The sequence below is a fragment of the Aythya ferina genome, assembly GCF_964211825.1.
Source record: "Aythya ferina genome assembly, chromosome: Z".
Classification (NCBI taxonomy): Eukaryota; Metazoa; Chordata; class Aves; order Anseriformes; family Anatidae; genus Aythya; species Aythya ferina.
Genome location: NC_140299.1, coordinates 26,048,277 through 26,075,084, shown reverse-complemented (window position 1 = coordinate 26,075,084; position 26,808 = coordinate 26,048,277). Strand labels below are relative to the sequence as shown.

At 41.0% G+C, this 26,808-nt stretch overlaps 1 protein-coding gene across 5 annotated transcripts in view; it reads left to right on the top strand.

Annotated features, from left to right (window-relative positions):
• Positions 1–293: 293 nt before the first annotated feature.
• The window catches only part of ANKDD1B (ankyrin repeat and death domain containing 1B), a 29,439-nt gene continuing 2,924 nt past the window's right edge, over positions 294–26,808 (top strand). Inside the window, exons 1-15 of one of the 5 annotated variants that reach the window (XM_084504116.1) lie at positions 294–434; positions 4,468–4,571; positions 6,607–6,705; positions 8,531–8,629; positions 8,722–8,826; positions 10,491–10,589; positions 12,223–12,321; positions 13,658–13,756; positions 14,703–14,801; positions 15,870–15,968; positions 19,559–19,657; positions 21,252–21,347; positions 24,779–24,977; positions 25,694–25,825; positions 26,165–26,587. In XM_084504116.1, the coding sequence (XP_084360242.1) occupies positions 311–434; positions 4,468–4,571; positions 6,607–6,705; positions 8,531–8,629; positions 8,722–8,826; positions 10,491–10,589; positions 12,223–12,321; positions 13,658–13,756; positions 14,703–14,801; positions 15,870–15,968; positions 19,559–19,657; positions 21,252–21,347; positions 24,779–24,977; positions 25,694–25,825; positions 26,165–26,223 (1,611 nt within the window). In that variant the 5' untranslated portion in view covers positions 294–310 and the 3' untranslated portion in view covers positions 26,224–26,587. Of the gene's footprint in view, positions 435–4,467; positions 4,572–6,606; positions 6,706–8,530; positions 8,630–8,721; positions 8,827–10,490; positions 10,590–12,222; positions 12,322–13,657; positions 13,757–14,702; positions 14,802–15,869; positions 15,969–19,558; positions 19,658–21,251; positions 21,348–24,778; positions 24,978–25,693; positions 25,826–26,164; positions 26,588–26,808 lie in introns of those variants that run through there. The other 4 variants (XM_084504114.1, XM_084504118.1, XM_084504115.1 and 1 more) reach the window with 4 other exon arrangements.

The following is a 26,808-nucleotide window of genomic DNA, read 5'->3' as shown; positions in this document are numbered from 1 at the left end:
CCACAATGTGCATATTTCTGCTCAGATTCCTGCCAGAAGCGCCCCGGTCTCTTGCATCCCCAGAGCATGCCATGCTTGCGGGGGTGTCTGCGATCCACTAACCCTGTCCTAACACAGAATAACTTTGAGAGCAACAAAAGGGCCTTCTGGAAAGGCCGAATCTGGTGGAAGCTGGGCTGATGTGGCTGGGCGATGGTGTGCTGCTGCCTGCAGCCTGGCTGGGTGTGCTTGAGTCAACTCAGAGCCCCAGGAACCGGTTTTTCGGTGCAGCAGGGAAAACACACCCCAGGCACCTCCCTTGGCAGCCGGCATGGGGCTCCTTCCCTCAGGGGAGGAGGAAGAGGAGCTGCCAGCCATGATGAAGGGGCTGAGCCACCTGTTTGGTGCCAGGGAGGATGTGATGCATGGAGAAGCGGTGGCCAACCACAACAGCTGTGAGTGTGCGGGGACTGAAGGGAGGTCTGGCTTCCATGCAGTGACCCTGAGCATTGCACTGGGAAGAGAGGAGCTGTCAATATGAGATCCTGAGTGGGGTTTGGTGCATCCATCTTCCAAGAGACAGCGTGTCCTGCCATCCGCCTGGCACCCTGCTTTAACCCAGGTTGTCCAAGAGCACTTGCTGGGGTTAGCACATGCTTGAGGTTAAGCACGTGTAAAGTTTCACAGCCAACAAATGCCTCTGCGTTGTGTGGGGATGCACATGGTGATGGGAGGGAGTTCTGGTCTCGTTGCACTTGGTGTGCTGTGTACTGATGGTAGACTCGAGATTTTATCTTGCAAGCTGGTCTGCGAAAGAACAGTCCACAGCAGCGTGGGCTGCAAATAGTGAAAATGGGTTATTTGTGGAAACTGAATGGTAATTATTAAACTCTGCTGTGACTGTGTCCTGTGATTTCAGTGTGATAGTCACTGAACCCTGTTCTGGGTCATGCTTCCTGTTTCCCAGCTTGCAAGAAGGGCAGATAAAGAAAAGCAGTGAATAAAATATCACTGTTGGATTCAATACAAAATTTTCTCATGACTTCTTTGAATTGAAAAATTATTATTTTGGTAAAAGATTCATGTGACCCTATAAAACATCTACATTAGTCATTTTGTTTTCAGTTACAAACATGAAAATACCGATAAATAACCACAACATCAAATAAGTGATTTATTTTTTTTTTTTGGAAACTATACAGTGAAAATAACTGGAATACTTTTGTCACTTTTATGTTTTCCTTCCTTAAAGTTCTTCAGCCAATTCAAATTTCTGTATGTTTCCCTTGTTCTTTTGAAGATAATGGCAGATTTCATATTGTGGATTCTACAAGAGGAATATAAAAGTAGGGGGAAAGAGGGAAAGATATAAATTTATAAAAAAAAGTATAAATTCCTTATGATCCTGTCTGTGAGTAGTGAAATCTACAGTTCATTTTTTACTTTAGTGGAAACAGTCCTTGATTGTTCTGTTACTCAAAGATGGATCAAAGCCACCTACTGTGAAGTGAGACTTGAATATGAGGAAATTGAAGGTATTTCAAAACTTGAATTGCTGTTGAGAAGGACCTTCTGTTTTCAGGTCAATTGAAAGTTGAAGTAAACTGCCCGTTTACGTGCCTTCCCAAGAGAAAAGAAAGATTGGGTTATTCAGCACTCTGTATTAAATCTTAGTATGTATTCTTTGTAGATAGGACTGTCTGAAAAGGAAATCAGCTGTTAAAATTAATATTTTTACTTACCTCAAAAGTAAAATTGAAAATAAAATACAACTTCTTATGAAACCTCTAAGGCATTGAGTCAAACTTCTGGGAAGAAGTGAAGGAAAACAACTCAAAATGAGTGACAGCTGCAAACGGTTAGTGGATTGCTGCCTCTGCTTGAAAATCAAGTGATTAGTAATAATGCAAGAAGTGCCAAATTCTGGAGACCACAGCTTAGATAGAAAGCTTCCATAAATCTGTAGTCTGACAGCCCTTTGCTCTTGTAATTTCATGCATGAAAAAAAATCATTTTGCAAGAGCAGCAAAAAAAAAAAAAAGAGCACAGTGGTGTGTCTAGATTGCTGCTGTTCTTGGTTCTCTAAGAAGTATTAAGAGAGAGAGACTGCTAAGAAACATAAAACCTTGAGGGAGGGAAAAAAAAGTCTAATTTTTAACAGTGTATTTCCAGTTCATGACTTCCACACAGGAGAGAAAAATCAGTCATCAATTCTTTGTCTGAGCTAAAAGCAAAATTGTCCTTGCTGTGCAGAAACAATAAAATAAAATAAAAGCACTGCTTCCTCTTGTTTCTTGAAGGCAGAGTAAGTAAACTGCTGGGATTGTTCCTGAATGCCCTGGGATGCAACAATTATCTTCGCATCTTCGTGTAAGACACATATGCGAATGTTCATCAGCAGACAATAGCAATGAATGTGGCAGAACTGCAACTAATTGCCGTTATTTGTTGCAGAAAGTTTTATTTCCACATTTGCCACAAACGTGCTTTGAACAAGATATCCTACAACCATTTGTTACCCATGTTTGAAATCAAGGGAGTGGAAATACTTAATTCTGGGTATAGACGATGAAAACTACAAGTGAGGCATTTATTCTGCAAAGACTGCTGTTTGCAATGCTGATTTTTCTGCCAGCCACGCTCCTTGTCGAAGATGCCAGCTGAATGCAACTCCCTTGACACACAGTCTGTTTGAAAACTTGAAAATAATGTGTTTTAGACACAGAGAAATCAAGGAAATAGGATTAACGCTATGATACCTGTTTGTTTGTTTTGTATGAGTCTAGACAAGTATTCTGAGGAAACATCACTTTAGCCTTGTCCAGTGCATACACTCTCCTCAAAGGATCTTCTGCCAGCTGTTGCTACAGGCAGAATATTGGTGCAAAGGGATTTTTGCCCTAACTGGGTATGACCACTCTATTATAATAACATGCCACTGTTTTGGTGTGAAAGCTGGTTATTGCCTTTAATGCTTGAAAGCTAACACAGTCGTCTATAGCAGTATTATTATTTAGCTATTTAGTCCAGTGGTGCATTTTTATTTTCAACTGTTTATTTTTTTGGTCTTTTCCCTCATTTTATAAGACAAGAAAAACTCTTCTGTGATTTCAAGGGACTTTTGGGAGGATGCTTCTGTAGTTTGAGGTGCTTGGCTAGTGTCATAAAAAAGCAGGAAACTGTTTTGGAACTGTCCAGTTTGGTTTCTAGTTTGTTTTGTACAGTACAACTGTGGTTATTTCCACTGAGATTATAATCACATATAATGCGTAAGATGCAATTAAGTGACTGCCATACTGATTTTCTTTAGTATACTCTGCAGCCATACAGCCTCAACTGTATTTTCATTAGTTGTTAATGAACTTAGACATAATACAGCAGAACAGATTTGCATGAGAGTCCTCTAAGGATGAAATAATTGCTGCAGTTTCTAGTTCGACAGTGAATACTGTCCTCCTTGTTGATGTCATTAGGCAAGCAGCCTTCTTCGCTTTCATGTCAAAATATTCTAGAAAGAAGGTATCTAAAAGAAAAACATTTTGAGTGTGATATGCTACTGAATTAAGCATATCTTAAAACTGATACCATAATTTCTCTCAAGTACTGAATTAAATGTTAAGGCAGAAACATGCTGATAGGGAAATAGTCTGACCTCTAAGTTGGCCAAATTCATGATCAGACACTGGTATTTTATTTTCCAAGGTCACTAGATATTTGTTGAGTTTTGTGGAGGTGTTTTGTTACAGCTGTCCATTTGCATGCTACAGCTACTTCAGTTGGCTGAACAGATGTTCATCTTCGGCTTGAGACATTAAAGGATGGTCCCAACTTAATAGTAAATTCCCCATTCAGGCCAAATTTTGAGTTCAACTATTCACAATTTTTTCCTGTAGACCTTTTCTTTTTTTTTTTTTTTTTTTTTTTTTTTTTTCCCCCCTTTTTATTTTGTGTTTTTTATTGTTGTTTTGGTTTAGTTTTGTTTGGTTTTGTTCTGTCTGTTTTTATTTTTTCGTTGTTGTTATTTTGTTTTGTTCTTTTCCTACACAGTTGAAGCATGGTCACTGCTACACATTTTAATGTATTCTGGTGGTGTGCTCTGTTGCAAAATAACAGCTTTTCCAAGAATAGGAAATAAATGCTAGAGTTTGTACTGTTCATTGTTAGGTTTATAAAATGCCTTGAGACCCATTTTGATGGCAGAAGCTTCATAAATGAACTCTTGTTCCTGTGAGCAGTGCAAATAATGGTAGTCTGTGCTGTGAAAAGCCTACTTCTGTTTGCACTTGAAAATTTAGACTAGAAACATCAGCCAGATGTCTCTAGAAGAAAAAAATATAATCCTGAAACACTTCCACTTTGAAAAGCAAATGATTCACATAAAGTATGAAACCAGGACAAATAACAGAAGAAAGAATGGTATCTGTCCTTTAAGTTTGTTAAGGCTATTTTTTTTAGTAATATATATATATTTTGAATGTCTTTATACAGTATTACCAGATGAAAGAGAATTTCAACGTGCTGCGAAAATGAACAATTTGGAAACCATGGAAAAGCTGTTTAAAAAGAGTGTTAATATAAACGCTGTAGATACTGTGAGTATAAAGTGCCCAAAATGCAGTGCTCAGGGGGTTGCGTAGCGGACACACAGCTGGCTAGAGCTGGGTGGGTCCCAATCCTAAAGATGACTAACCAGTGTTTCATGTGTCCAGTATGGACTGTAGGATTTCATGCAGCATAACTCACAGGTTTTTGCATTTAGCCACTAGGCTGTGCATAAAATTAGGACCTAAGGGCCTCTAAATTGTGGCCCTTGCTCTGTTACTGACTGCCTTCTTGTGTAATTAATTCCCTGGGTTTCCCCATCTTTCAGAAGGGGAGGACTTAACCTCACAGTCACTTTGAGAACGAAACTGTGCTGCTAATATTAAAAACTTCAGATGCTGGTGTGAAGTGTTACTGTTCAGTGTGCATGGAACCACAGAAGTGTGCTACCACAGCTTCTGGCTTCACACTGAGATCAGGTTTCAGATTTGCCATAAATAGACAAGAACACATTTCTTAGCTGATACCAGCTCCAAAGTCTGAGGACACACACATTTCACAGTAACTAAGTAGAGTGCTGTGCATCAGAGGTAGTTGGACAACAACACAGAGGTCCCCAGTATTTATGCAGGAGTTGAGGAGAATGGTTTGCTCTTAGTGGCTATGTATAATTCCCTTGCTCATGAACATCCTAACATTACCTTACTCGTAGAAGCAAAAACATTGCTTCCTGTGCTTACATGCATTTCACCCTACTGGGGAATCACGGAGAAAGTAAAGCTGCATTCCTTTTTTTGTTTGTGAAAAAGAGATGGAGATAAAGATTTATTTTGAGTAGAACTCAAACACTCTTGAACAGTGACCATGTACCAATTAATTGCATACTTCTATAAATATATAGCAGGTGACCACAGAGCCCAGTCACTCAAAATATTCTTGCTTCCTTACAGTTTTCCAGAATTTGGGAAATTAAACTAAATATAGTTCCAGTCCAGGAGTCTGAATCTTTACTCTCTCATCCTTAAATCAGGTCTATAGTATGATACGTGCTTGGATATTTTGCATTGACTGGTGCTCATAGCAGGGACTTAGCTTATACTGGCAGAACAGCTCTTGCATTTATGTTGATTTTTCCAACCCCTGTATTTCCAAGCCAAATAAGCAAGGCTGCCAAAACTCAGCTAGTTTTGCTGATAAAACTATTTCTGTGCAAGCGTTTTTTTTTCCTGGCATAAATCCCACCTGTTTATGTTTTAATTCATATAGCTGTACATTTAGAGTTATAAATGAATCAGTCAGCTGATCTGCATAGAAGCACAACAGAACAAATCCAAACTGACTTTCAAAGTTAAATGCTTATGTCACATATGGAAACTCTCAGTGAGTTATGTTAAATCCAATTATGGTCACTTCAATTATAACTGAAACTCTTTCCACCAAGGTTTAATTCATTTTAACCAATCTCTTTTAGATTCACACCATCAGTTACCTTAATGAAAAATTAATTAAATGTTTCTGGTAAGCCTTGAGCTGTTTCATCTGTTTAAAATTACTCACTGTTCACAAGGTGGAAGCCTTCATTTGCATAGATAATGGCTCAGTCTGGGAAGGTGACTCAATATTGAGAGAGGAACCTCATCATGTGTCGCAGAGATACAGTAAAATGTGAGGAGGATATGAAAAGCAAATATAATTGTGTAAATCTAGTCCTCAACGTTTTCAAATCCAACTATATAATAAAATAGTACACATGGGTGCTTCTGGCGCTGCATGCGTCTCCTCTAGGCAGTGTATGATTATTTAATCCCACTTTGACAGTGTGTTTCAGCCAAGGGATTATTTTGGTACATACAACAACTCTGTAACTAAACTGTTCAGGTTCTGCACAAAATCTTTATGATCAATACCTACATTCTCTACAAGGGAACAAAAATACAAAGAACAAGTTACAGGGGAAATATGAAAACGTATGCATATATTAACCAGAGAATTTAATTAATAATCAGAGAATTCAGAAATCCTGACATTTGCATTAGGAAAAGAGTTGTTTTGTGTATCTGACAACCAAAACATTGCTTATTTCAGCTGAAGCGCACAGCATTGCATTTTGCTGTTGCAAGAAGCCATACATCTGCGGTGGATTTTCTTCTCCATCACAAAGCTAGACTCGATATGGCAGATCAGGTGAGCTGTTCTACATGTTTGGATTCACACAGTGTAGCAACAACTCAGGGGAAACATAAAGGTAAATATTTCCTTTACAGCCTGCATTTTGCAAAATTAGGTGGTTGCTGTAAATGCTTCTATTTTTCAAGACTGCACACATTTGAATGAAAAAAAAACCACATCAGTAGTGTAAAAAACAGTGCCCAGATCACTGGCAATATTGAATGCATGTGTAAGAACAACGGTGGTTGCACAAACACCTGGTCTCTGTGGTAGCTACATATTAATCATTGGCCACTTGTATATGAAAGTCATCACTATAAGTAAAAATTGGATCCAGAGATTGCTGGGAGCTCAGAAAATGACTGCTTGTGTTCCCTTCCCCCTTTCTGCTGTGAGCAGCATGATACAAAACTGTCGGCTACTCTGCAGCCTCCGAGACTTTCAGAGTTGATCAGTTTACGGCTAATTTGGCTGGGCCAGATGGCAATTTGCAGCGCAGGGTTTTATTCAGATGCCATGACCATGTTATATACCATGTTATTAATAAACAGGTTATTCAAGCTAGGAGTTTTCCAGTGAACTGCAATTTGTTTCCAGAGAAGCTATTTGTTTAGTTGTTATATAATATGAGTTACGCATATATTTAATCCTAAGTAATGAAAATAGAGTAATCATTTACATACACACACACACCCCTTGCTTCTCTCTTCTTATCCACCATATGCTGCAGTATTTATTTATTTAAAAAAAAAAAATGAAGAAGACAAATTCCATGCTGGAGGGACTGGTGGGAGGGAGAAAGTTTCGTCATTGCTATTTGCCGTTGGAATGAAAATCAGATGAGAGAGACCTGTCCGTGCCAGTAGCTGGCAGCTACAGGCCTCTGTGTTCACTTGCAGTGTAGGAAAGCCACCCACTGTTCATCACTGTTTCATTTGCTTTAGAGCATTGTCCTGCACTGCCTGGGCAGTGCATGTCCCACACAGAAGGAAGGCACTGCTCATTTCTTCATGGCAAATTATTTTTCAGATTGGTTCAGGCATTAAGGTGACTCAGAGCATTTTTATTTTTTTTATATATTTTTTTAAATAGCTGGGTCGGGTGCACTGAAGCCAGCTTGGAAACATAAACCTTCTCCCCAATGCTGGGGTTCTCTTAAACAATCAGAATATTATTCTAATTAAGGATTACCTTTTAATTATTGGCTGTTTTAAATTCCTTGATTCCTTGATTCCTCCATCTTTATTCAAACATTACTGGAAACACTCCATTATATTTAGCACACAGAGCTTAATTATTATGACAATAGATGTTATATTTGATGGTGATTCATGTACTTTTTGACAGTTGGATTGATATTGCAGTTGATAAGAAATGGAATGAACATACTGTGAAGAAGTCAAACTCTTATGAGAATTTGGGAGAAGGAAAGGAACGTTTAAGAACAGAGTTAACTGGAAAATCATGGTGACTCATGGAAATAGGGTTGTTATACATTATAACCCAAAATGTAATTCACTGCACCCAGAACTGGCTCCCTCAGGTCATCACACAGTTTCGGGAGAGATGGAAACATTTTTGGGTAGTTTCACTCCTCCATCCTAGAACAGGATAAATCCTTGTCTGGAAATGCCAGGCCTTCAGTAAGGGAGAGGGGGAGCCTAAGCCTCTAGTGTAATTTAAGCGAGAGGAACCTCACTCACACTGCCAGCTGATAATGCTGATGCTCTAGTGCCTGTGGAACAGACCCCGCTTGTACACTGCATTAATCAAAAAGATTAAATAAATTTGGCGGGATGTATTTTGGTGCTAATTTCTGACTTTTTCATTTTATTTAAAGCATGGCCTGACAGTGATTCATCTTGCAGCTTGGACTGGAAATCTGGATGTAATGCGAAAATTAGTTAAAGCAGGCGCTGATCAAAAGGCTAAGAATGAGGTGTGTTGATGACAAGTTTTTATCAACTGTAAACATGTTAGTGTTGGGAAAAAATCAAACCCATTCTTACAGAGTTGCTTGTGGTTTTTCAGGAAGGAATGAATGCACTACACTTTGCAGCCCAGAACAACAGTGTTAAAATAGTTGATTATTTTCTCCAAGATCTTCATCTGACTGACTTGAACAAGCCTGATGGGGTACAATATGTTTTTTTTCTGCTTTTTTTCCTTTTTTTTTTTTTTTTTCCCTGTTTATTCCTTTAATGTTGTGAGGCATTTGTTGTGGGCAAAACAATCTTGGCTTGGGAGTTCCAAAGAAATTAAATTTATTACAGCTTGCATAAACATTTAATTACTGATTTGGGTATTGAGAAACAAGTGTGACAAACTGCCTGACAGGCACGTAGAGAAAGCACCTTTCCTCCCTGCGTGCCTGCCTGAGGTGAGCTCTAGAGGCTGTTCCTCCCTTGCTCCCCTTTGCGCTGGCCCATTGGTGAGGTGCTGGGAGGCAGAGGGGGTTGGGGCCTGTCCAAGGTGGTTTTCTTTTTGCTGATCCTGTTTCTCTGCTCTGGTGCAGGGTTCCTCCATGAGCATCCCCCTGCCTCTCCTCCCTTGCATCCTCTCATGTCTCAGCCTGTGCATCCTCTCGTATTTCCTCTGTTATCAGCCTGTGCACCCTGCCCATAGATGTGGCTGCCCTTTCTTTAATACCTGGCAGAGGTACCACACGTTCCTCTGGTGGGTTCAGTACCAGTGGTTTGGTTTTGTCCATTGCTGACAATGCAGGCTTCTTCCACCAGTGGAGTATAAACCACATGCAGCCTTACCACAGGGCTGCTTCAACACTTCAACAGTGCCAGGGCCTTGTCTTCATCGTGTTTTGCTATGCCTGTAGTTTTCCTTCCCACTCTGTTGGGATCTCGCTTTGAAGGCTTGCTTAGCTAGGTAGGGTATTGTATCTTTACAGGAGGAAAAAATATTCTTATAGGATCTGTCACCAAAACAGCAACTCTTTCCCATGCTTTTTTTGAGCCTTTATTTGTATTGACTGAATTCTGAGTTCTGTCTGCACGTGACAAGGCTGATATTGAGAAGAGTTTATTTAACAAAACAAACCCCTGTGGTTTAGGACTTCAAGGAGTCTTCTTTATATTGAAGCTGTATCAAAATTATGTTATAGTTTCTTGCATTTTTTAATTAGATTTTTAATATAGGCCACTATCGGATAGCCTTTGACAGTTGGTTAGATGGTCTCACCATCTGACTAGTGGTATTATTGTACCAGGATTACTTTCCACTGTTGAGTTGTAAATAGTTGGATAAGTTTTTTGTTGTTGTTGTTTAGTCTTAACTACCTACAAACAACAATAGCAAAAAACAATGTACAGTATTAAATTCAGATCTCCTGGATGAAGTTTCTGAGACGAAGCTGTTGTGGTCTGTGCTTGTAGAATTCAGATTCAAGTGTGTTAGGCCGTGAAAATAAATTATTAGTGCCTGCTTCTGAGCATCTTCAGACATTTAACAAAACAGTCCTTTTGATGAATAGTTTAATACCATGAATAATTAATAATTAAATATTTTGAGCAATCTTTATAACTCATTTGTTACCATTTCCAATCAGTTTTCAAATATTTTCTTCAGGACAGACAAGATGTATAATTTGTTGGGATTTTTTTGCAATACAAAATTTTGCTTTTTAAAAATTCTTGCTTTTCTTGTATATACATACTTTTCTGCTGATGAACTTAGTCATTATTATATATAAGTGTTTATGCAGAATAACAGGTGCATATATAGGTAATATATCTGGTAACTGGAAGCTTTCAGTAATTCTGTTTCTTTCCATGATTATTTTCTAGAAAGGTAGAAAGCCATTTCTCCTGGCATCTGAAAAAGGCCATGTTGACATGATAAATGACTTGATTGCTCTAAAGCTGTTCACATCTGAAAAAGATCAGGTAATGCTTTCTTTTCATGCTTAGGAGAGATTACTTTGTTTCTGTGTAGTTCCTGCACAACCCAGCAGTATGAATAAGCTGTGCAGGTGCTGTTGTGCTGGCAGTGATATATGTTGGACCATCAATGACACAAGGATGATGATTTTTCAGTAATTAAGGGAAGACAGTGGAACTTGTGGTCCCATTGCCAGAAGACTTTTCCATATGCATCATTAATAATTCATGTAAAGCAAGACTGGCGTATGCTGCCTGTTGGAAGAAAAGGGAAAGTCTGGAGGTGAAGGTGCCAGCCTCTGTACTGGGACATCAGGTTTTCCATTTTCTTCACTCAGCTGTGTCTGTGTGCCACTGATGAGTGGCTAACTTTTCAGAGGTATTTAAGTACTTCAGAAGGCAAATAAACATGTGTGAGGATTTTTCAGGAGTGCATAAATGCCTGAATCTAATTGAATTTGCTGTTGACTCTGCATTTTAAGGTGTCTTACTAACTTTCAAAGTCCACCTTTAAATTTCTTTATTCCTTACGTCACTATTACTGGACTGAGCACATTGGTGTTTCCTTGCCTGAGGCATTGCAAGGACAAATATATAAAAAATGGTGAAAAGGTCAGAAATCGTGTTCATAGAGCCATGTAAACAAGCATTCAGAAAGTCATGCTGTCATTTTGGTCTTCTGGTAATCTATTAAATGCTGCCTTTCAACCCAGATCTCTGCTGTGCTAAGCAGTCTACTAAAAAAGGTAAAAAGACAGCCTTGTCCCAGGCAGCTAGCAGGCTGAATGTGTAGAGCAGCAGTCATGGGAGCTAAACTTTGTGATCCTACAGAGTGAGAAGGTAACAAGACAGGACTGAAACTCCACTCCTGGGTCATTAAAAGCAGCTGTACCTATCCCTTAACAAATATACTTTTATTTATTTATTTATTTTTTGTAAAAGAATTTTGGATTTTTTCCCCACTAACAGTGTCATTGGAAAGCTGTTCTGGAATCTCCTTTCTTGGAAGGTCGGGATCCTTCTCGCAATTTCTATCTTCAGTTTGTTTCTAGTCAGTTTTACACTTGTTCTTATGCTAGCACTGTCTTTTAGCTCAGAAGCTTTTGCAGTTCCTGATAATCATTTAGATTGCCCTTCATGTCTATTTGCTTACTGGTATACCATATTTTTCTTACTTGGCTAATGAAGAATCATGCTGATGGTGAAGAGGATTAAAGATTGCTGCCTTGGCATCAAAGCCATAACAGCATCATATATACTTACTTAGGTTTTGTCTGTTAATCCTTAAGTCAATACGTCTGGGGACTTGGTATAGTCCCCACAGGAAAAGTTTTTTTTCTGATTCATTCTTTAAAAGTTAAGATATTATTATTATTATTATTGCTAGTAATGCACTGCAGTTTTCAAAGTGTTAACAACCATCCAGACCAGCAAGGTCACAACTATATGCATGAGAAAATGCTCTTTTCAAATAAGCCTGGCTCTTGAAACATGCTGTAGGTTTGCCACCATTGCCCTGTATATAAGAGAGAGACAGAAGGACAAATGGCTTTGTTTGTTGTCCTTAACGTTTGTTGTCCTTGACGTTTTGGGTTTATTCTGTGTTCTAAAATGTCTTCTTTGACACCCTAATTTCAAGGAGGGAAACACCGCCTTGCACCTAGCAGCCAAAAACGGACACAGTGAAGTTGTAGAAATTCTGCTCAAACAGTGGGAGGAAATAAATGACCTCAATCAGGTGAGGACACAAATTACTGAAGGAAGTAAAGTTAGAGATTTGAAAAAAAAATAAATAAATCACAAATTACACTTTAAAGGAATATTTTTTTTCCACTGAATGGAAAAAACTGCTGCTTTCCTAGTGTGTTCATGTCCTGTTTCATTGTCCCTCCTCCAATAAATTCAGCTCCGCTAGCTTCTTCAATGTCTCTTGCTCTGTCCTCTGTTCCCCATGCAATGACCTCCTCTCCATTTTGCATGCCCTATTTATTTGTAGAAGAAAATGGTCCAGCAGAAGAAAGGAGTAAGGTGTATCCACTCCTTGCTAAGGCTCTCCTCTTCCTTTTTCAGCAAAAAGCTTATGGGAGAAGGGTTCTCTCTTTTCCAGGTTGTCTGTTTGTGTTTATTTGTTGCTGTCACTTTTTTTTTTTTTTTTTTCCCCGCCGTCCAAAGTTGAGGCACAGGAATTCTTTTGAAATGTGAAGCCTTCCTTTTTTTTCCAATATTTGACTAATTAAATGTGTTATTTCTGCACATAAAGCTTATGCTGCTTGTGTCCCTGCTGTGCCATGGCTAGTGGTGTCACCTATCCGTCCCGCTGGAGATGTTACTTTCTGTGGATAACCAGGTCACTCTTATCCCACCATGAGCTATATATTACAATAAATTCATTTTTACTGAAATGGTGGTGGTAGAAGTTGAAGCAAGGAAAGATCAGGAGATATGAACACTTCTGTGAAAGTTGAAGCTCTGGAGCAATTTTCTGTAAACTTTTGTCCGGTCTTAGAAACAGGGTTTAGATCCTTGTGCTGATCATTTACACAGACGTAGCTTATTTTAGAGACCTCTTGTGAAGACATGGAGACTTTGGGCTTGTGAGGTGGTTTGAAACAAATATGCAGCAGAATTAATTTTATTAAAAGTGCTCCTTGTAGGTAGAAAGTGAGATGGGAATCAGTTAGAAAGCCATGGCACTGCTATTGATTCCCAGAATCTTTGTTTCTGTTCCTGTTGATTGTAATATTCTCTGGAAGGAGAACAACCATGACAGGTGAAATAGTTATCTGTATTTTACATTTTGCTTTATGAATATCAACATAATTGTCACCCATCACTTAACTGTGAGTTGCCATTTCAGTGAAATGTTGACTTGGGAGCATTCACATTATGCTCTCTTGTGATCATCTCCCCTTTTTTATTGAGTTGGATGAGCCTGATAAAGATAACCTCTGTAATGTCATAACTTTATAATCTTTATAATTTTTATAATTACATGGCTTAAACAATTGTAAGAGGCTTTTTTTTTTTTTTTTTTTTCCTTTTTCCTTCCCCCCCCCCCCCTTTTTTTCATCTAGAATGGAGAAACACCATTTTACTTGTCTATTGAAGGCGGTCATGAAAAATGTGCTGAGCTGTTACTGGAAGCAGGGAGTGACATCAACGTTTTAACTCATGTATGTACACAAAATCCCTTCAGTACACTGCTGCTGGCACATCCTGGGCTGTGGAAATGGCTTTGTCTTCTCTCTTCTGTGTGTACTCACAGTGTATTTGCTCTGCTTATTTTTATAAAATGGTGTGTGTATATATACATGCATACACATATATTTGTATATAAATTTGGGAATGCAAAGAATGTTAATTGTGGAAGAAATTTAGCATAGATATATTTGACAGAATAATGATGTGGGCCTTTTTTATTTACTGTCAATTGAATAGTAAAACATATGGCTAGGAAATGTAACCATGTAGGGTAATTGAAAAACCTCATTTTTGGCAGCTTATACGCCTGAACTGATGACAAATCTCTTCCCCACATCTGGTTCCTGAACTCCAGTCCAGCTCAGATGTGTTAAATGGCCCTGGCATGCCTGTTGCAAGAATTTGCAGCAATGCCTGTGATTCCAACAGAGTGAGAGCTTGTTTGTTTTAGCAGAATTATTAACAGAACATTTTCTATTGATTTTTTTTTTTTTTTCTTAATGTGTTATGTGACTGTAATGGCTTGTTAAAAGTCAAACTGAACTAACAGACTGGGAGATACATTGGGATTGTTGTAGTCCATGCCCCCAGTAAAGCTGACAATGTTGAATTATCTCTTTGCCAATAAAGATTGAAAAGGACTGTGCAGTACTGATGTTTTCAGCATATTTGTTGCATTGTGCTAACAACGGAAAGGTCCTCCAGTGTTTACAAAAACATGTAGCTGTAACTGGTGGCCTACTTCATACAATCACATCGTTTTACTAAAGGGAGGCCTTTTTTTGCAGGTGCATACAGGAGGATAATAACACCAATATAAATGAAAGGCTATTCTCTATTGATAGCTGTCTTCAGTACCATTTATTTATTATTTTCCCAACAACAAAAAACATTTCTTGCCCATAATATTTCTTTCAGAACAACAGCAGTGCATTGCAAATTGCAATTCAGAATGGACATCTATCTTTGGTTACTTTTCTTATTGATAAGAATATTGATCTGGCCCCTAAACCTGAGGTGAGTGTGTATCAATACAATTTCCCTGCTGTTTCTTCAGTGTGCCCTGTCTTTATGGACTTCCTTGAGAATTCAAATACTGAATAAGGCCAAGTGGTTCCTTTATTATTTTTACTGTATTTTGCCTGTTGTGTAATGTGACTGAGATGATTTATTTTAAAGATCAGACTGTTTTTGCACTGGTTGTTCTTACTGGTTTCTGTAGCTGAAGCAACCTGTAAAACTGTAACTGAGGTTTTGGAAATGTTTCCAGTTGAGCACTGTGTGCGAGCTTTATTTATTTTTCTGTAGCCCCAAAGAAATGGTTGTGGTTTATAAAGATTAACGAGCTGGTGCCTGGCATTGGTATGGAATTATTTTTTAGCTGTATTTAACAGAAACTGATGAGTCACAGGTACAACAAGCAAAGTGATCTTGCCAATCTGCTGGTTGAATAGTGACTGGTGTTGGACCTGTGCCCCAGTTATTTTCATGAATAATCACTCAAATATAAAAACTTAATTTCTTTCTAGCTATAACTTGTTTTTTATAATTACTACAGCAAGCCAGGTTATTATGAAGGATATCTACAGTAGCAGTATGCTACAGGAGTTTATTCCTGGAAAGTAGATTTTGACAGCTGCATACTCAACACAGAATTATTCTGCCTCCAGCCTGTTCAAACAAGGGCAAACCCATTTTTCTGAGGGAACACAAACATTGCACCGAACTCCTCACTCTCAGCTAAGGCCAGCAGCGCAGCACAGCATGGATGTACACAATGCCTTGCTGCAATTGTACGTGGCAGCACACTGCTGTGCATGGTGCTCTCAGCAGCTGCAGCTTCCCCTGCAGTGTTTGCTTACCAGCTGCTGTAGCTGCGGCAGGAGCAGCCCACTATGAGGGATGCTTGTAGTGGGACCTCTGGCACTGCTGCATGCCCTGGGGTGCCTTGTCTGCAGCCCTGCGGCTCTGCAGGAGCACACCCTGCATTTTGTCAGTAAGGGTAGGTTTTAGCAGGAAGCTCTTTCTTGCTTGAATGGACTTCTAATAAATGCACCTAATCGTCTTGTTGCTTTCCCTCCACAGCAGAAGAATTCTCCGCTCCATTTAGCAGTCATGAATAATCATCTGCCGGTAGTAAAAGCACTCTTGGATGCTAATCATGATATAAACTTCTTAAATCATGTAAGAAAAACTGGGAATTAATAATAACTTCATGGCTAAAGAGGAGATTATGTGGATTTTTATTCCCCCCCCCGTCTTTTTTTTCCTCCTCATGAGCTCAAGGTATCAAAAAACAAAACAAAACAAAACAAACAAACAAACAAACAAACAAAAACAAAGAAACAGCAACAGCAAAAACAAAAACAGAAAGGAAGAGGCAGTTTAAGAGGCAGTTTCCCCTTTGTATTTTTGTGTGTGTGCATATGTATTAGCCACTGGTACATGCTGTGCTAGTAGTATTTGTGCAAGTACAGATAGCAAAATGTTATATACTAGGAAAATATTTGGATTAATTTATTGTTCAAGTGGTATGACTCATGCATAAAACATGACAGCAATGTCTCAAACCTGATTGTAGAGGTAAGCACAGTGCAGACTGTCAGTGGTCTGGCAGATCTGTTTTTTTCCCCTCACAATAACTGGCAGTGTACATTTCCCAAGGTATAGAGAGAGAGAGATTTCTGGCAGGCTTTCGGGCTCTCATAACCTGAAGTTATCCAGCTGAAAACTAGTACTGTGCACACAAGCTTGGTCAGCTCAGGAGCTGTTAATTAATGGCAGTTCTAGAAAGGCCTAGCTATGTCATTTGAGATTTGAGAGGTTCCCTCCAGCCTTTCTCATTAAGAAACCATGAAATCCCATGAAGATTAGTGCACTGAAAGAGCAATCAGAGCTCCCTAATGGAAGGTGGAGCATTTCTCTGCTCTTCGGATGTATGTTGCTCTCTCAATGTGCTGGGTCTGGCCAGGATGGAGTTAAAGGTCTTCATAGCAGCCCACATAATGCATGTTTTGGATTTGCGGCCAAAACAGCATTGATAACCCAGCAGTGTTTCAGCTGTCGCTGAGCAGTGCTTGCACAGTGTCAGAGCTTTCTCTGCTCCTTGCTCTGCCCTGCAGTGAGGAGGCTGGGATGTCCAGGAGGAGGGAGGGGACACAGCCAGGTGGAGGACCCAAGCCAACTGAGGCAGTATCTGTGACTCTGCGTGTCCTCCCCTCCCCACAGCATCACCCTCAGGAGGGATGTCGCAGGTCTCTGTGGCGCAATCGGTCAGCGCGTTCGGCTGTTAACCGAAAGGCTGGTGGTTCGAGCCCACCCAGGGACGTGGGTGCCCATTTTCCTGCAGGTGGGGACCTGAGTCCATGGTGTTTGGCCTCTTGGCTGATCCACAGCATCATGGCCCCCACCATGGAGGGAGAGGAGTCCTCTATATTTGCATGTCTGCCCACTCTCATGGATTGTGGGACACTTCTGGACTGTGTCTGGAGGTTGTTGTCCATGTCTCTGTAGACCACCACCAACCATGAATCCCCTCAGATTCTGGACGCCTTCCTCTCTGCTAATCCACTGGCTGATGACAATGTATTTACTGTGGCTGCCAATTTACACACTCCCTCACATGTTTCCATGCTTGATCCCATGTCAACTTGTTTTCAGTTTTTGTTCTTTGAGTGTTGTTTACTACTCTCTTTTGCTTTGCCTGGGGGAGCCATGACAAAGGCACTAGCCTTGAGCTTCTTGTATTGTAGGGTATTTGGGCCCTTCACAGCTGCTGTCCCCACGCTCTGAGAACCATCTCATGGAGAAGATTAACAATTACATCTTTTCTCCTTTTCTCTTCTGAGAGATGTTTTGTGGAGAGAGAACAGAATGGCACCTACCTTTCCTATCCTCCGGGAAAATAAGTCTTTCCACCCCCATTTTAAGGCCTCTTGGTTCCTTGATTATCCTTGCATAATCAGACTGTTTGCACCAGTGTGTGTGTTGTGATTCTGATTGTTGTCTGTAAGGTTACACAACTCATTGGGAATGCCACCTGGAACATGTCCCAAGGCAGTAGATCAGTGGGTGGCAGGCTGCTTGGAGGAGCTGTGCAGCTGCCCCAAGCCATTCTTGTCGCCCATAGCCTGGGTTTCACACCTGAATGGGCACGTAATCCCACTGATCCCATGCATGATTTGAAGAAGGGGAGCCCTGCCTACCCTGGGGAAACATGGGGACTTCTGACGCTGTGCTGAGGCCTGGCACACTCCTGTTGGGCTGCTGCCGAAAGGCCTTGGAAGAGACAGAGAGAGACTGTCCCACCAGGGCTGCTGAGGCCCATGCAAGGCATATCCCGCCTCCCACCTGACAGACAGGGATGTTCCCTGCCATACTGGCCAGAAATAGTCTCCAAGGAATCTGTAATTTGTCCCAACTCATGGTGCATTTAACTGCTGAAGATTAATTTAGGAGTTTCACGTGTATTCCCAAAAGAGCTCCTGTGAGACTTTATGTAGAATCTTGTGGCTGGCTCTCTTGGTAGGTAAGGTCATGGTGCATGGCTCTACAACATTGAAGTTAAGGTGGGATTTAATACTTATCTAAAGGTGAAGAGACATCTCCAACCATCTTTCTCCCAGCTCCTGGTGCAGCCCCAGCCTCCTCAGTGGCAGGGTAGCATGAGGAGCTGAGAAGGCCTTGGCTTAGCATAAGCACCACTCAGCAACAACTGAAACACCAGCGTGTTAGCAGCATTATTCTCATCCTAAACAGCACTGTACCAGCTACCAGGAAGAAAGTTAACTCTATCATCCCAGCTGAAAGCATGGCAGTCACAAAACCTTCAATTAAAAAAGGTTGCTGTATCATGTGAAATGTGCTAAGGGACATGTCCACCTACACAAGGTTTCCATAAATGAGAACACACCACATTTGCTGCTGCGTTTCTCCCATAGACATCTGGAATACTTTCCTGTAAGTGCAAATAGTAGAAGAAAAGAACAAGAGGCAAACACTTCTTAGTGAATAGGAAATGCATTCTTATTACTAGACTGATAAACTCCCCAGGGCACTTGCTGCTAGTTTCTTACTGACATTCTGTAGAAGGGTAAATAAATGGGTTTTATTTGGGTAAATGAAGCTGCATAAAGACCACACAACCCTAATTTCAGGCCAAAAGATTAGACTTGAAACTGAATGTTCCTTGACCTGTGCTTTATGTTAATGGTTTGGTCTTTTGTAAAGTTTGTTTTGTTTTGTTTAGTTTCATTTTATTTTACCGTGGTTTAAGGTTCACTGGACACTCCATATCATCATATTGTGGCAGGGCTGGCTAAGAAACCCTGTCGCGGACTGCGGCACAATGTGCTGTTGAAAATCAAGGTTGTCCAGTTGTTTCTGCATGAATTTCAGCAGGGAAAGATTACTTGAGAGGCTAGCATGGCAGTTGGCACTTGCATGAATCACTCTATCCAAAGCACCTTGTTTTAAGAAGGTAGAGGAAGAAATCACATTATAATCTGTTAGAGGTGCATAACAGCAGCTTTGTCCTGACCCAGCTGGAGCTCTTGTCTGTTTTTCCTGCAGAGCTCCCAGATGCTGTCTTGTTTGCCTGAAACAAAGCCGGTAGTTAGATCATTGGAAAGTTAAATGCTTTCGTTCTGTTCAGTATTTTCTAGCCAGGGCCATCTCTTGTTGTGGATCTTCTGTAGATTTAGATTGTATGCATTTTTTTTTTTCCCCTATGGGGACTTTGGTTTATTGTATTTATTTGCTGTTATTAATTTCAGAGGCAGGAAACTCCTCTGCATCTGGCAGCTGATCTTGGCAATGTGGAGCTGGTGGAAATGTTGCTGAAGGCAGGCTGTGACCTCAAGACCATGGATAAGGTAGATGACACTCCTTACATATGCAAAGCTTATGTAGCTTTATATTTCGCTTTATAACCTTCTTCCCAGAGACACAGGAAACACATGTTTCCAGTCATCCTTTGTAAAATGAGTGCAGCCAAAAGTTAGCTGTTACAAAGGAAGTCTGCTTTTAACGCTGCCTTACCTGCGGCTTGCAGAAGTCTGTATGGTATTGGCCAAGAGCTCTTTTTGAGCTCAGATGTGATGAAACACACCATGAGCAAAATCCAGCCATTTAATCATTTTTAAAAATGATTTCCATGTACAAAGCTGTCCTGATAAGAGTAAAGCTTTATGAAACTAGTGTTACCTCTGTTTTTGGTAACCTGACATGAACCTTGGGGCCCCACCTTTGCAATGAATTGGTACGCAGACACCAGAGATGTCCCCATCCTTGTGTACAAAACATCAGACAGGAAAAAGGGGAGCCTGTGTGGACTACATGGTGTTCCCCCAGCCTCCATACCCTGACAGCCAGAGTCCTCAGCCCACAGAGCACACACACCTCTGCAAGCTGCAAGTGGGAATGCTCTCTTGGAAGCTCTTCCTGCCCACCTGCTGCAGGTGTGGTTGTGGTTGGAAGTGACTGAAAGCCAGGAGGTGCTCCTTGTGTGCCCAACTGCTGTGCTACACGTGCACACAGGATGACAGTGGCACAGGAGCCTGGAGGCACCCCTGCCTCCAGCCCCACCTCCCAGGGAGCACAGGGCAGCTTTGCAGGGTTGGAGTGCTTGCAGTCCCTGGTCTCTGTACTTGCTAGGTATGCCTATGCTGGAAGGATTTTTATGAAACATAAATTCATGGCTTCCAGTGTGATGCTTTCCTAAAAAATGGGTTCCTAAATGATTTCCTAAAAATTAAAACTCCCTTGAGCAGAGCCATAAGCTAGGACTCAAAAGGTATCCATCAGGGAATTTTATTATAGCTGGAGGGTTAAAAGAACTTGTAATTTATTTATGTATTTATTTTTAATATACTTTATTTTATTACTGAGCCTTCCAGTAAAGGGGTTAGCTTCTTTTAGGCCTAACTTTCTGGAATGCCTAACACTTGATTTGTGGAGCATACCCTGAATATTCATACCTGGGGTATCTCCACTCAGTGCAAGCCCACTGTACAGAGAGAACCCTGAGAAGCCGCTGAAATGCCTCCACACCAAAGTGCTGGTCACTGAGATAGGCTCAAATGGACTGAACAGTCATGTGGGCTGGAATTAAAACAATGGCTTTTTATTCCTTTGGTTGTCTGCACTGTCCATGAGACGTTGCCTTCAGCTGTTATGAGAAAGTCATTCCCACATTCCCTTTTCCTTCTGTGACCCAGAATCTCCTACTGCCCAAGACAAGATGTGGGTTTGCTCTTAAAGTAGATTTCCAATGCAGACGATGCAGCTCATGCAAAGCATAGGAGAGCCTTGATTGCAGCCATGCTGAAGCCATAAAATTTTAGTAGACATGCTTTGTTGAAGAAGAAAAAATAAAGAGATGGGGTTCTGTAAGCGAAGCTCATGTCTTTCTTCTGTGTGTCCTCAAATATGTGAGATCATGTCCTGATTCACTCTCTCTGCTTGCAGAACGGAAAAACTGCACTAGCCATGGCATCAAGGAGCAATTATGCCCTAATTGTAGATATGATCATTAAAGCAGAAAGGTATTATGCCACAGAACAGGTAAGAGACATCCTTTTTTTTGTGCTGAGGAGAACTGTGAGGGAAAAGCTGATTCTGATCTTAGAGTGTCTTTTGCCTGGTTTGCTTTTGGCAGTCTACAAGGCTGGCCTTGATAAATCAAGGACTGGGAACAGGAAAGCCTTTACCCTGTTCAGGTTTTATCCCTGTCCAGCAGTAAAGCTGTAGGCAGATTTTTTCATTTTTCTGCACCGAGCTCCACAGGCATTGCAAAGGGGTGGAGAGAGATTCTGACCCAAATTCAAACTGTGCCACCGGCATCAGGCCGGTGTCCTTCGGCACAGCAAAATCCGTGGCTGAAAAATGGAGGAGAGCAGGTGTCTGATTTTACTTTGCTGTGAAAAGCTCAGTGCTGCGGTGGGAGCTCCCTCTTCTGTCTGGCCTGCATTAATTACTAACCTCAAGAAAGAAGGCAGGGAAAGAGCCAGGCAAGGCTGTGAAGTGATCACACGGCTTAGAATGACCTCAGATTGTCTCAATTTGTAAAATTCTTTCCCAAATTGGCATGATTATTTAAACGCAGGCTGCTGAGTGATGGCCCTCCCTAAGGGGCTGAGAGTCAGCCGAAGCCAGTAACTATTTTGGCTTGCATTGACTATCCCCTGTTGGCGGTGAATCTGCCTGTGCCCTATAGTAGATAAGTGTCCGAAGGAGATGAGCTGACTTTAGCTCCTTTACAATCAAAGGAACATTTGGAGGTGGGCTTCTGGTGAGGACCCCTTTGGAGACCTGCCCTGAAAGTCAGACTTATCCCAAATGGGTTTTGAATATTCAGGAGAATTCACGGTGTATTAATTGCTACCATCCAGAATATGCAGAAAGTTAATTTATTCCATTAATTACAGTCATAGCAATGAGCTACAAAACACCTGCTATACCTCTACACTTGATGAAGGGGACGTATTTCAAAGGAAGATGAAAGTTAATTTTAGGGCATGTTAATGCTCCATAAATAGTTTAGTCTTGCATTGGGTTGCTGTGTTCTTATTTGGACCCACAGGTTTATGTGCATTTACTGAGAACTGATTAAATTTGTTGTGCTTTGATATAATACAATTTAAAATCCCCAAGCTATCTCAAATACTGTTTGTAGGCAGTAAGAGATGTCTGTTGTCACATCCACTGTGGAAGAACTGGAAGAAGGAAGATGCTGACACTATTTATTTATGTAAAGCAAGTGGTTCTGTGAGCACCAGAGCCGGCAGGGCCAGCAGAAGGAATTCAGTCTTGGGGTGTAGCTCTGAGTTTCACTGCTCTTTCGCTCTCATTGCTAAGCTGCCTCACAAGTCTGTAACTTGATTCTTGTTCCTGCTTCCTGCTTGCCAGTGTTTGCTTTACTAGGCCAGGCAGGAGCCTCTCAGGGGTGGTATAAGCATCCCTGATCCTGCCTGAGCACAGGAATTAGCTGGCCTTTTAACACCCCTTCCAGCCCCATGTGTCCAAACTGGCAATGCTTAGTCGCAGGGAATTGTGGTGTTAAATCACAGATCTAGATCAATTATTATGATGAAAACCACATCTGTGAACTCCATGTGTTGCACGTATTTGACTTGTCAGTCCAGAGTTGTCAGTTACAGTATGGTTTAAGTGGCTTAAAGGGGAATTTAGAAGTGAGGTCACTTGTTGCCAGAGAAGATATGACAAGCCTGATAGCAGCAAGCACATAATGCTCCTGACCTTTTGGCACTGTTTGCTGAACTGCCTGAGGAGAAGTGAAGTTGTTAAAGCAGCTGGTTTGCCTGCAGAAGCTCAACACACACAGGGAAACAGAAACCTACGTGCTTGGTTCCCTTACCTGAAGCTAAGGGCAGGGCTCAGATGTTACGGCTAGGGAATATGAAGTTGCTCTGCTGCTGTTGCCATGTACCAAACCACAGTTTTACACCATTATTGTGGCAACTGTCTTTTTATTATATCGAGCAGACTCATCAGCTGTGACAACACTCTAGTTACAAAAGGAAATGTCATGTTGCTGTGAGGAAGTGCACGTGACTCAAATGTGTGTGAAAGGCTGTCTTGTTCTCCCTTGTTTATCCTTATTTTTTTTTTCCTTTTTCTTTTTTCCTATTTATGGCTACAACCCAACCCTTCCCAGAATGCTTTTGACCAGATTTGAAAGCTGCTCTTACAGTCCCACACTGCTGCTGCCTAGACACACAATTAACAGCAAAGAGAATCTGCGCTGCTGCAAAGGGAGGAGAAAAAAGCAGTTTTATTTTTGTTTATTTTGTTGCTCTGTGTGTGCTTGTGGTGGTGGTGGTGGTGTTCTATTCGTTTGTTTTTAAACCTCATGAAAGATAGACGGTACTGGAGAGAGCCTGAAGCGCTCACGTGGCCTGTCATAAACCTCATGCTGCACGTGTCAGGAAGCATGAGATAGTGACTGCATCAAGAAAACTGGATTCAAGCATACATGATAATAATTAGTTACTGAACTGAGTGTTGCTTTTTTTTTTTTTTTCTTCTCACAAGGCTCTCAAAAGGTTAGGAAAAAACCCTAATAACCCTATTTGCTTTGCCATCCTGAAAAAGATAAGGTTTTTCACTTTGAAGACTGACCTGAAGCAGGCCTAGCATACGCTGTATCAAAGTAGTTTGATGTTACCTACATTAGGAATAAGACTTTTCCCTGGGCATCACTCAACTGGGGTGAAATCGCTGCTGGGCATGGCTCTTGCAGGGATGTCCGGAAAAAATAAAACAACAACAAAAAAACCCCACACCAATCTAATCAATTCTGTTATGGGCAATCAGTGAATACCTAGCAACATCATTTTTAGGCTGGAGGGTAAAATGCTTGCTGTTTAGTTGGAATTTTGGTTTTGGTAGCTATCTAGTTTTACTTGTGCAGGCAATAAAACTAGATCCAGATTCAATGAGTGCCTGCACCTTGCAGGCTGGGGCTCTGTGTGCTATACCCAGGGTCTCACACAGCTGCCACCAGGTGACTGCTTGCACCCACTGCAGCCGAGCTGGGCTGACAGGGCAAAGGCAGGAGCAGCCAGAACAGGTGCCGTGCTGGTGGTACACAGCACGAGGAATGAGGAACAGCTGTGGCTGAACTCCAGCCACGTTCAAAATGTGGCCTGTAAAGCAGACAGCTGAAGGGCTCAACTTCTACCTGCTGTTAATTGCTATCGCGTATCAAGTGCCAGAGGCAGCTTTATTTTGCTCTTAATGATACATATCAATAAACACAGGAGGTCCTTGTTTCTGTCATTTCCAGTCCTAAAACTATAAAGCCATGCTTCCAAAGAGCTCGACTTCTATCCAAATATGGTTCCTTTACCTGCACCGAGCATATCTCCTGCCAGTAGTCACGTATTGCTGTACACACACAGGGTTCAACTGCATGCTGAGTGAAAAACATTCCCACCTTTACCACAATGTTTGTCACTTGCTTTCTTTTTTAGGCACATGTAGGTCATGATGATGACTGGTCGGACTTTGGTTTGTCCTTTAAACAAGATCACAGTATACAGACCAAGCAAATTCGTTCCTCCCTTTGGAACCTGGCATACAATCAGTTAAAGCCCCAAGAATGGAAAAAACTGGCCCTGTTCTGGAAGTTCACAGATGAACACATTAGAGCTATTGAAGAACAATGGACAGGTAACAATAAATAATTGGATGGATAGGTGCAAGTTAAAGAAACCACGTTAAGGCACAGAGCTGCTCTTTCATCTCTGTGGGTATGACAGATACACGCTGGCTGTGCTGTTTTTATTTGGTGTATGAAAGCGAGCAGTGGATGGATACAACACTCGCCCCTGGCTCTGGGGAGGCAGCGCTGTAGGAGCACAGCCCAGTCCTGCTCTCCCTTTTGGCCTGAAGAAATCTTTCTCTCTGTAAAGCAAAAGCAGGAGCAGAGCAGCATGGACGGGTCCTGCAGGACACATGCCACGCCAGTGAGGACCTGGAGTGCTGCATGAGCCAGGAGGGCCCTGTTTGCACTCTAGCTTCCTAATTGTCCTGAAACTGTGACTTTGTTTTCAGGTATCTCAGTGCCAGGACATTAATACTTCTACAGCACACTTGCACTCATTTACTATTACTCCAGGGTGTATTTCCACATGTTACACAAAACTGAAAGTTAAAAATTAACTTTATGATATAATAGTATTGGATTCATCTTTTCAAGCCTTAGGATAAAATTTGTTTTTATTTATTTTAACCTTTATTTCTCAGTATTCATTTTGCTGCTGGGTGAGAAAGGAAGTGAGAGCAAATGCATTGGTTTTAAAAACCTCTTGTAACTCTAAAACTGCAAAAGCACAAAATAACACTGTTTTCAGCATAGGACAGACAAATGATTTTGTATTGCATAGGGAAAAAAAGTTATAAAGAACATGGACACAGAATGCTGCTCATCTGGTTACATGGTATTTTGCTGGCTCATCAGAATCCTGTCAAGCATATATATGAAGATTTGGTGGCAGCAGGATTTCGACATTTAGCTGGTAAGTTGTGTGGTGTAGAGAGAATATTACCCTGTCCTCTGCGAGACTACCACAAGGTGCTGACATCCCTGCCTGTGCTGGGGAAGATGTGACCATGGCAGGGATGAAGGATGCTGTCTTCCTTTCTGGGAACCTGCCCTTAGAATGGGCTGAGTTTGGACAAGGAAGGGAGTTTAAGTGAGACAAGATTTCCGAAGGAAGCAGAAAATATGCACTTTGCTTCCCTCCTTTGTCTTACAAAGTTGAAATGTGGTGGGTTATCCTTCAGTTAGATGAGTGCTGACCTTGCAAAAAAGCAGAGCCTGCCAAGCAAGCATTTTCTCTTCTTTGCTTTTACAGAAAAGATCAGAGCTCAAAGTAGCACTGACGTGGACTCCAGAAAATGTGAAATTTCATGAGTTCATTGACAGAACATTGCATAATGGGATTAGACGCCAGAAGGAAAGAGACTTTCACATACAAACAACTTTTCTGGAAACTAAAATACATTTTGAAGCCGTATGATTTTTTCCAAGCTAGAAATTGCTTTCCTGCAATATTGGTTAATTCCTTCTCATATGCTTTGCTATATAATGATTTAAAGTGAATGGCTGGCTGATAATTTTCAGCTATATTGTTAAGCATGAACCAACTCCCTGCAATTTCTACACCTGCTTTAACATACATAATTCCATATTGGAACTGCACAGTTAAGCTATTTTGTTTTTGACATAAAATGTAAATGAGATGCTTTCTTGCTGAAATAAATTTAATAAGTGAAAATCATGTGTATAAATCAACACTTCCAGAAATAGGTTGGCACCTGGCTCCATTTGGGATTCAGGCTTTTATAAAGTCTTACTAGGATAATAGTTTTCCTGACTGGAGAGAGCTTTTCTCACGTTTAACTAGTGCTAGGATTATGACACATTTCTTCTTCAGCATTTATGTAGTAAAAATAAACAAAAATATCACCTTGTAAAACCACCTGCAGCTGGCAGCAG